The sequence below is a fragment of the Sturnus vulgaris genome, chromosome 4 (genome assembly GCF_052056855.1).
Source record: "Sturnus vulgaris isolate bStuVul1 chromosome 4, bStuVul1.hap1, whole genome shotgun sequence".
Lineage (NCBI taxonomy): Eukaryota > Metazoa > Chordata > Aves > Passeriformes > Sturnidae > Sturnus > Sturnus vulgaris.
The window spans coordinates 64,980,694-64,991,006 of NC_142246.1; the positions used below are offsets into that span (position 1 = coordinate 64,980,694).

Sequence of the window (10,313 nt, forward strand, 5' to 3'; positions counted from 1 at the left end):
CCGAAACCAACTACCTTCTTTCACTGCTCTGAAGCGTTAATTAATTGAACTGTTCAGTGTAACAAAACTTCAGCAATTGCCTGGTTCAAGGGATTCATAAATTCTCCTCTGCACAGCATGCCTTGCCTATGGAAGTCACTGGTATCTTCCTAATTTGCAGTGCTTGGTAGCACACAACCAGATGAACAGAAAAAGTCAAAACTCAAATTAGTTACGAAAAATGTAAGGAATATGTGTACCTTTCCATTTATAATATTGAGGGAGAAAAAAAAAATCTATGCTATATCTATGCTTTTGAGTTGGGCTCATTCCTATATTTAACAAAATTCAGCTGGAAGCAGGAGTTAACAAATAGTTAACTATAGCTCTTTTAGAAGACTAGAAATCCTCACTTACTGAAGACAGACTTGCTGAAAAAAACCCATTATTCAACATCAGTTCTGTTGGCCTGTACTTGCTTATGTTGATCTGTCCTTGGGGAGAATTACCATGAATTTGGCTCTGCCAACTAAAACACGCTGACTTCTGTTCATGACCCTGGAACCCCAACAAACAGGCTTAACCCCTAGACTCACCAAGAAACTGACTGTACTGCACAAGAGATTCAGCATGCACAGGATATGTTTGGTTTTTAATGATCATCTGAAACTACTAAGTGTATAAATTCAAATTCCAAGATCTGGCAGAAAAAAGGAGCCTCAGTGGTTCTGGACTCAGACCTGAGTTGAAGTGTCTCACAAAATAATCTAAGATACATGGTGAGGCTACTGGCACTTGCTACCCAAGTATTACACCTAGAGTACTCCTCACCCTTAGCAGTGAGGCATGCAAGATGAAGTCTGCTAGCACTGAGCATTGAGAAATAGTTAAATGGGTCTATTAAGATAAGAAAGGTTGTCCAACATTACAAGGTTCGCTAAGTTGATTCCGCGGTATCACATAAACAAACAAATCCCTGTAACAAGTCTCACTGGCCTCACTTTTAAGGGTGGCAATGAATAATTGTTAATTTTTTCAAAATTCCTTATCAGTAAAATCAGAAAATACATAATTCCTTAAGCCCACTCCTGTTGCATTGACACAGTGCTGTTGCAGACGAGATTTAAACCTAAGACATCCAGAAAAGGTGCAATCAAAAAAATCTCATCAAGAAAACCTTTCAAGAACAGAAATAAACACAGCTTCATCAAATTCTAACCAAAATAAAGGGTAGTGGCATATAAGTGGAATTTACTCCCATGCCCCAATTAAAACCACTTTGGGTTCAATTAAGAGTATCTATAGCCATAACAATATAAGACTGGCTATAGTCTTAAAACTGAGCATATTTCTGTTAATGAATATTTTATTTTCACCAGTGAAACAGGTAAAATTATGCTGCTCCTCAGAAATTCACAGCAGTGAATCATGTTTCTACAATTTCCGACAGCCCCAGTGACAAAAAATGGCCTAATTTCGTGAACAGGCTTTAGTAACACATGTATTGCTCAAGTGAATCCTCAATGGCATCCTAAAGTCTCAAACAGTAATTAATTTCTTAAGCAGCTTTGAGAAATAGTTGTGAAAAATAAGATCAGTGATTCTGCTTAAAGCAGCAAGTCTATCCTGTACTTCCATTCCAATGTTTCTGCCAAGTTATCATTTCTCTTCCTACTACTGGCCAAGCAAGGTATTCCTCTTGGCAAAGAAAAACCCAGTGATTAACATCTCAACAGACAAGCTATTGGAAGAGCCTTGTTAGCAATTCCATATTTCAACTCAATGACAGTACATGGTAAAATTCCAGTGGTGTATATACTTGATTAATGTACAGCCATGCAAATGCAACAACGATTGCAAACAAACTAATTTACTTGGTTACTGATAAAACTGTAATTTTGGAAATCAGGTCTTTAATCTTAAATGAAGATGACGTAGGAAGAGATTTCCAAGTCGGCACCTGAATTTCTGTAGACAGAACATTCTTTTTAAAGGATTTATGCTGATGAAAGTATTAGTAAAGGAGAAGCACTGGTCTGTCTAGTTTCAAAGTGCAGGGCCAGGGAACAGATTATGGAATGAAGAAACAGGAAGATGGCCCAGCACGAGGGACTTGGCATATTTACAGCAGAGGCATTGAAGAGAGGTTGTTCAACAGGCTTTTTATCACCAGGAAGTTCCTATATCACTTAGTACAACTCTTGTCAAAGCTAGCATGGAAAGAAGACCACCAGCTCAAAGACAATGCCCTCAAGCACTGCAATGTTAAGGTAAAAATGACCAGTGGTGAAGGTGAAATGTCCCTGTCCTGCAGCAGCCACGCTGGTTACTGCAATGCCGCACTGGAGCACACGGGTTTTGGCCATGCCCAGTCAAGTCTGCACAGCACCTAAGGAACCCGACAGAGATGAAAGATGAACACCTCCCTATGTCAAAATGGCCATGGCTAATCCCCAGTCCTGAGCAGGGAAACTGATCTTCACACCAGCTCAGACCAGTAAGGCATCCTCTTCCTCAGCACACTATTTCTACAGCACAAAATAAGAGCTGTCAGTTAGTGAAACTGTTTAAACAAGAACTGAACACACTTACACAACTGCATTGCTTGTTTCCAACATAAAATACAACGATGTTTCACTTCTTAAAGACTTGGACTTTTTTTCTCTTTGCTCATTAAAGGCTAAGCTCACTATGCATGGTAAAAAATATTCACACCACCTCAGTCTGCCAGAACTCCAAGAACCTCATCCTGATGTTTCAGAGGACTGAAAAAACTCCCACAAAATATAGGGCACATCTAACTTTGCATTTAATTTTTCTTCAGTACCTTTTCAATAAATATATTTAACTTCTACATCCAAGGAAAACTTAATCAAGTATTATCTTTGGGATTTGTGAAATACAACTGAACATCATTGATGAACTGTACCTGAGCAGATACAGCAGATGAATAACCTGGCAAAATGCCTGGAATGGTCAAGGAACATTCACCAGTCATATTTAATTAAACATCAGTCATTCTTACTTCCTACAACTACTAGTTCTATAGTTGATACTAAGGGGTGTGGGGAAGGAAATGGAATAAACTACTTTTTCTATTACTTGATAGTGCATCCAGCCTTCTGTGTAACAAAATGCCAACTTACCCATTACTACGCTGTGTTTACTATTCTACCCTTTCCCCTGCCTCCACCTGAATTCTTCTCCAGTAATTTCTTGACTGCCTAGAAATTATGTGTGCTTGAAAGAATCATGAGGACTCAATTATTTTAACGTTCAGATTTGTTTGTACTAAATTCCTCAGAATCTCTGAGCAGTAGAACATCTACTCGTAGAGATAATCGCAAATAGTTAAAAGTATAAAAACTATATGAGCCAGACACATTTTTTAAATGGAAGTGGAAGTTTATGGAGAACAGTGATTGCTAATCCTGTGGGTGTTTTTTTTATTCACGCTAATCATGCAGATCTCTTTCCTGCTGTACTACAGGAACTCTGAATTGTAAAATGTCTTTCAAATGGAAAAATGTTTCTATCAGAACCTCCACATGCCTGTAAAGTGACTAGAAGAGGTTAGTCTAGTTACACTGTTGGAACACGCAAAGCGTGCACACTTCTGAACTCAGGATTTGTCAGGTAAGTGGAAATGCTGACTTGTGAGCAAACCCATACACATGGGAGAGGTACTGACCATGCAGGATGCTTACTACTAAACAAACAAAAAATATCAAACTCTAAAAGCTAATTATTGCCCTTTGCTATGCAAAGCTGGACAGGTTGGTAACATTTGGGTTACAGGTATGCACCTTACGAAAAAAAGAGATTAGGACTCGGGAATTGAAAACACACAAAACAGATTGAAAAAAAACCAATTTCATGCTTCACTTGCAAAAATACGAGGCAGTTATCCAGTTAGCTCCTGTGTTTATTATCTTCATGAAAATCAGAATGGGAACGGGTTTATACTTCTATTAACAGCCTGTGTACGAGTAACTACGTATCTGTAGGGTATTGCATGCTTTCAATAACACTTGGGCCAGTTCCCAAAGCATTTGTCCAAAAAAATCTCATCCAGGCATGCTGAACAGGACACGAGGCTGGGCCAGGAGGCAGCATGGATTTACCCAGGACCACCTCAATTCCTGGCCGGGGGCTCAGAGCTGCACAGGCAGACCAGACCTCCTCAGCTCCTCCTACTGCTGTTCAGCCTCCCGCAGGACACCACAAGAGATGGCAGAGGATGAAGCACTGCAATCTCTAGAAAGGACAGTGCAGAATGAGAGAGGTGTGAAGACACAGGGGAAGGGAAGCGATTTTTCTTAAGGCTTGCACTTGGGACTTCCTAAAAGATGCCTCACTAATTCAAGTCAAACACGTAACCAAAACTTCACAAAGTAGGATCATTATCCATAACTAGGAAGACAAGTAGTTCATTAGCAAAATTTTCAGTGTGATGAAAATCAGCTTCGAGCCTTTTTCAGTCACCATGTGTTATAAAGATACCTCATCACAAGGCAGTCTTAAACACCAGACTACACATCTGTCTGACAGGCTCATCCCTGTGAGACACAGGAAAAGATCACAATGAAACAACAGCTTTTAGCCTATCCAGATACCTCAAACCCCTCGATTTTTATTAAAGATTTTCAGTTAAAAAAAAAGTATACAGAAATCTGCTTGCACTAGGGCACACCTTTTCTAATCTGAATCAAATTATGAATGCAAGGGTGCTGAGCCAGCAGTTTCTCCAAAGACACTCATTCCTCGTTTGTTCCTGCTCTCTGCACAAATACTCAGACACATCCAAGCAAAGGCAAAAATTAAAAAAGAAAAAAAAAGGAAAGAAACAAAAAACCAACCAAACCCGCTCAGATTTACACACAGACGAGCTCCTTGATTCAGTGTACCCTGTAACCACATAAACCATTCTCAATGCAAAGGAGGATGGATCACTGAGCAGCAAGACTAAATCTTTCCCAGCCCATAAAACAGCAAAAACTACATACTCACTACAAGGTCACACCAAGTCGGAAGCAAGACCGAATCTTTCAAAGCAGAAATCAGATTTGTAGTTCATCATATTTACTTTTTAACCCTAACTGAAACTGCAGCTTTCATGGTCACATGCCTGTTCAGAGGGCTTTCTAGGTCTACATGCTCCATTTTCACAAAATATTTTGGAAACAGAAGTGACAGAAGCCTGCACACATCCCTCCCACTTAAGTGGCAGAAGTTTACAGAACCTTAAGAGTGCTGTTGCTCCAACAGTACTCGTCTTACTTCTGATCTTTGGAATAACTCAAGAGTAATGTCTCTTTGCAATACAACACCAGATTTTTAGACAAAACTAACTTCTTCTGAGAGAAAACAGCTCACTCTAGATACAGAATCTTCTAAATAAATCCACTGAAGTCGCTTACTAACAAACTTAAGACATTTCCAATTCAACTCAAGTCCTTAGAAACACAATATTCCTGTAACACCGCATGAAAGCTGAAACAAGTTCCTTAAGATGTAGCTGAATTGGGCACACTTTGCTGGTATTTGGACTGCAGACCATCTTAACCTCATTCTGAAAACCAGGCTTATTGCCTAAATTCCACTGAGTGCTCTCTCATCCATATGCCAGCTGCCACCCAGCAAAATCGATTGACAAATTTCCACAAGAGTTGGCTGCAAATTAAACTTCGGGAAGACTTCAAAACCTTCGTCCTTCTCCACTTCCTCCTTCGAAAGCCATCTTCCCACCGACCAACAAACACGGTTATTGTCTACAGCAAAACAATGAGTTATAAAAAAAAAAAAAAATAAAAAAAAAAAAAAAATTAAGCGAACCCAGGGCGGGTGGTTCGGCAGGACGGCGGCTGCAAGGGCGAGCGATGAATGAAGCGGCCGCGGGGCATTTCCCGGAGCCCGGGGTGCCTCACCGCGGCCAGCGCTGGGATGTGGTGGGCGAGCGGGGAGACGCGGCAGCCCCCGGCGCTGCCCCGCTCGGGCGGGACGGGCTGCGGGTGACGGGCGGCGCTGGGCCCGGCCTGCCCCGGCCCGAAGGAGCCGCGGCCGGGGCGGTGGCGCCGGGGCTCCGCTCCCCGCCGGCTCAGGGTACGAGCCGGGGCCTCCTCAACCCGCTCCCCGCAGCCGAGCACGGGCCTCCCGCCCCGCCACTCACCAGGATGCGCTTGAAGAGCGCGTTCTCCTTGGGCGGCAGGCTCACCGACGGCATCCTCCCCGCCGCCGGCTCCGGCGCCGCCGAGGGGCTCCGAGGAGGAGAGTGAGTGAGTGGGCGGGCGGGCTACGTCCCGTCCCCGCCGCTCGGCCGCCGCCGCCGTGAGCCTCCCCGCTGGAGTATCGCCGCTCCCGCCGCCCGCGCCGCCGCGGGCCCGGCCCTTCCCGGTCCTTCCCGGCCCCTCCGGCCGCCGCGCGCGCCGGGCTCCCCGCGCCAGCCCCGGGCGCGCTCACGTGGTCCCGAGCGGCCGCCGAGCCGCCGCCAAAATGGCAGCGCGGCGCTTCCCCAGCCGGGTCACGGCGCTCTCGCGCATGCGCCGCGGCCCCGCGCCGGCCCCGCCCCGCCAATTGCGTGCGCTCCGCCGCCGAACCGGGCCCGGCCCGGGGTGGTTCCGGCGCGGCCGCGGCACCGCTGGGTGCCGGCGGCGGGCGGGGAAGGGCGGGGAGCCATGGGGTTGCGCAGGGTCCGCCGGGCCTTGCGCGGTGGAGCTCGCCCGCCCGGGCGCCGGGCACGGGCGGGGCGGGGTGGTCCCACCCCCGCGGGCGGAGCCGCGTCCGGACGACAAGATGGCGGCGGGCCTGAGGGCGGTGAGGCGCTGGGGACTGGCGGCGGCAGCACCCCGCCTTGGTGAGCGGCGGCGGGACGAGAGCCATTTCGGGCCAAGCTCTTGGGCTTTGCCCCGACCCGGCCCATTGACCTGGGGGTGTGGGAGCTCTGCTGTGCAGGCGGCAGCGGTGGTAGTGTCCCCGCGAGCCAATCCGCGTCTGGGGTCAGAGGAAGCTTCGGTGGTAGCTTCTCTCCTTTTACTGTTTTTACTCGAAGCCCATTAGTCATTTTTATCATCTTTTATTTATCTGCTTTAAGTCGGTGTTGCTTCCAGGCCGGGGGGAGGGCTCACCTTGTCTCGCCGCGATGGTGGTGCCTGCCCGGAGCGCACTTGGTTAGCGGAGGATGGGAGGTGGGAAAGGCCCGGGGCCCGTGGCTTTAGGCAGGACATGGCGAGAGGCATCCTTATAGAGCCGAAAATGCGGGGGTAAATAGTTATTGCGGTTGGGGAACGGGCAAAAAGCACTGCTTTGGAGTTGTTGGCTGCCTCCCCGTCCCCTCTCGCGGGGATCCTACGAAGGGATCGGCTGTGACAATGTTATGGAGACCACTTCATCATTGCATTCATTTGGGAGTTGCGTTGTGGTTTGGTTTTTTTCCCCGGTTGCACGAATGTCAGTGAGTACTTGGTGGTCTAACCCTGAGGAATGTTAATGCATTTGTAATCTTGTGCCTTTTTAGCTTTTACTCGTTCTGCATCTGTTGTGAAAAAAGTGAATAATGGCCAACCAAGCTGGCTGGGAGTTGGCATGGCGTTTGGCACCAGTGCTGCTGTGTGGGCTTTTGTAAGTGTTTTCATTTGGTTTTTTTGAACTTAACTATTCCTTAAAAATCATAATAGTGATATGAATGCAATGACTGCAACTTACTGAGTTTTTTGGGGTAATGGGTGGTCATAGCAGGTGTCAAGATTGAAGCATCATTATGTTCATTGCTTACGTTTTCCCAACTTTATGTTGTGCTCTTATTTTAAGAAATGAACAACTTCTTGAGCTTCTCTCTGTTTCAAACTTAAAACAGCCACAACATAATTAATTCTTCAAGCCTATTAGATTAATGCTTGGGTATTATTTTCCCCATGGTCTTTCCAAAAAGAAAGAAGACCTAGGGATGTGCCCAGATAATGTTGAGTTTATCAGACTACCAATGCATTTTCTTCTTACTTTTCGGCTGGCTAAGGTGGTTTTGGTTGATTTCAATAGATAAAGCCTCTTTTTCCTAAACAAAGTGCAGATATTCTCTGTTTCAGAGAATATTTCACAGACTTTATGCTGTTAAAGCAAGCAGGATGTAGTAGCTGTCTGGAAGAATCGTGCAGGATAAACAGCACTCCCCATGGTGACAGTGTTTTCAGGGTGGGATGAACTCCTTTTGGGGCTTCCCCCTTTTTTGGGGGTGGTGAATTAATTGTCAGTGGGAGCCACCCCATCTGGTCAGGAGACAATGTTTGTCCTATGAGGCATTGTTTCCACATCTTTTTCAATTAATTTACATAGGTTGTATTCCGGATGGTCCCAGTTACATACTGGTTTGCATTCTGATAACAACTGTTTTATATTCTGTAGAACTCTGTTTGTTGTCTGGATCCAGCTGTGAATTGTATAGCTGTTTATAATTACTGCTATTTTACAGCTTATCAAGGAGCATAATGAAGATGTGATGGAATATGAAAAAAGACAACAAAAGAGAAGACATAAGTGTACAGGATGTTCATAGTAAGTGTACACATACTAATGCTTTTGACTTAGCTGAACACAAATTCTGAAGATCTTTGACATCTTTTAGGACTCAAGATACTGAACTGACTTATATTATTCTTTTTTTCCTCAGTACTTTGCATTTGGCTTTTGCTATTCTTTTAACTCATTCCCAGCTTTAAAATGATAAGGTGACTGATCTGTATTTTCATATATTCACTTGTGTGCATATTCCCTCTCAGCTTTCTATCTTGTACATGGAGACTTAGAAAATAACACATCTCTTACAATGCCTACAATAAATAAAGGTTGTAAATTGAATGCCTTATAAATGGCTCAGTGGCAAGGAAACAAGAGCGGCTAACGATAGCTTATCTTTTCATCTTGTGTTTTATTTTAACATGTATACAGTGGAGTGTGGTTTTTTCTCTGTTTCACTTCTGTATTACACATAAAATGATGTAAAGTAAATGCCTGTAGATGTGTACTATAGGGCAAAGTGTATGTGGTCGTTGTCCCTTTTCAGTATAAAAAACATAATTTATGTTTCTGCCAGCTAAGAAGTCTTTGGGGATTATGGCCTCATAGCAATTAATATGCCACATGAAAAAATTCCTTATACTACAGAAAAACTTGTGGTGCTGTGGTTATTTTTCCCCATGAACATGCCTCTCCAGATAAAAATGCAGGACGTTATGAGATGTTTCTGACCACTTTCATCACATAATTTTTCTTATTGCTAATAAATTTTTCTCTTCTTTCTTAGGCTGATGACATGGTCACAAAGAGATGTGCACTTCAGGGCAAAGTGTACGTGGTCGTTGTCCTACAAATAAACGAGCACAGAAGAAGTAAAAAGTTATCTAATTACTTGTATGTTCATACATTTCATGTGCAGAATTAAAAATAAATTATAAAGTCTGGAAGAAACCTGAAACTGCTTTCTTTACCATCAATATTTTATTCTGCTGGTCTTTAAGTTGTTTTATGTGGCATTTCCATTTCACGGTTTATCAGTCTTATTTTCAAAACTGTCTTTGCTATTCTGTAAGGTATATTACAAAGTTAGACACCAGATGAAATTCAGTAAACATTCCAGAAGAGTATTCTTGCTCTGTTATCACTTTCACTGCTAAATTTATGAAATAAGCAAATATAAGAATAGGATCTGTATAAATGCTAAAATATGAGTTTTCCTGTGAGCATTTTGGGAACTGCCATGCCTGGTGAGAGTGTACAGCCCATGTCAGTCGCGGGTGTGAGCACTGCCGTCTGAGCACTTCTGCCCTCTCTTGCTGCATCAAGGTCAGTCAAGGACAAAGGCTGGAAAAATGGCACATGGCAGTCGGCAGAATGTGGCATTAGATGGATCATCGAGGGGACAAAGAAGCTCTGTATAGAGGAAGGAGGACAAACCTTGTGTAGGACAAGGACAGCTGCACCGGTTTGACCCGGAGACGCCCATGACTGACAGTCGGCATGATCCCAGAGCAGCGATTCCCTAAGAGCGTTTCACTGCCAGCACCGAACGCCTTGGCACGGTGCTTAACCTGAGTGCCCTTCGCTGTGGATTTAATTGGTTTCTCCATTTTTTTCCTCTTGGAGAAATTCCTTTTTGAGTAAAGCAGTAGTTCCTCGCCTTGGTAAATGCCATCGCTGTTACTCCGGGTCTGTGTTGCAGTCAGTACCGAACGCCACAGCCATTCACCTGCCGTGGGGCAGCTCGGTGTCGGCAGCGCTCCTTAAAGCCGCTGCCTCCTCCCGCTGCGGCGGGGGCTCCGCTCCGCTCCGTCCCATCCCCGGGG

The 10,313-nt window shown here is 44.7% G+C and overlaps 2 protein-coding genes across 3 annotated transcripts in view; one reads left to right on the plus strand and one right to left on the minus strand.

The window, feature by feature from the left end:
* The window catches only part of NAA15 (N-alpha-acetyltransferase 15, NatA auxiliary subunit), a 36,151-nt gene extending 29,854 nt beyond the window's left edge, over nucleotides 1-6,297 (minus strand). Inside the window, exon 1 of the mRNA XM_088164145.1 lies at nucleotides 6,149-6,297. Coding sequence (XP_088020271.1) covers nucleotides 6,149-6,202 — 54 coding nt within the window. The 5' untranslated portion in view covers nucleotides 6,203-6,297. The remainder of the gene's footprint in view (nucleotides 1-6,148) is intronic.
* A 377-nt stretch (nucleotides 6,298-6,674) lies between these two features.
* On the plus strand, nucleotides 6,675-9,445 carry NDUFC1 (NADH:ubiquinone oxidoreductase subunit C1). 2 transcript variants are annotated; one of them, XM_014893636.2, is made up of 4 exons: nucleotides 6,676-6,832; nucleotides 7,493-7,596; nucleotides 8,444-8,526; nucleotides 9,275-9,445. In XM_014893636.2, coding segments are annotated over exons 1-4 (249 nt in total). In that variant the 5' UTR covers nucleotides 6,676-6,771; the 3' UTR covers nucleotides 9,276-9,445. The 2 variants fall into 2 exon arrangements, with proteins under 2 accessions (XP_014749123.2, XP_014749122.2); XM_014893637.2 differs by lacking the exon at nucleotides 9,275-9,445 and having other exon boundaries at nucleotides 6,675-6,832; nucleotides 8,444-8,527.
* Nucleotides 9,446-10,313: the final 868 nt, after the last annotated feature.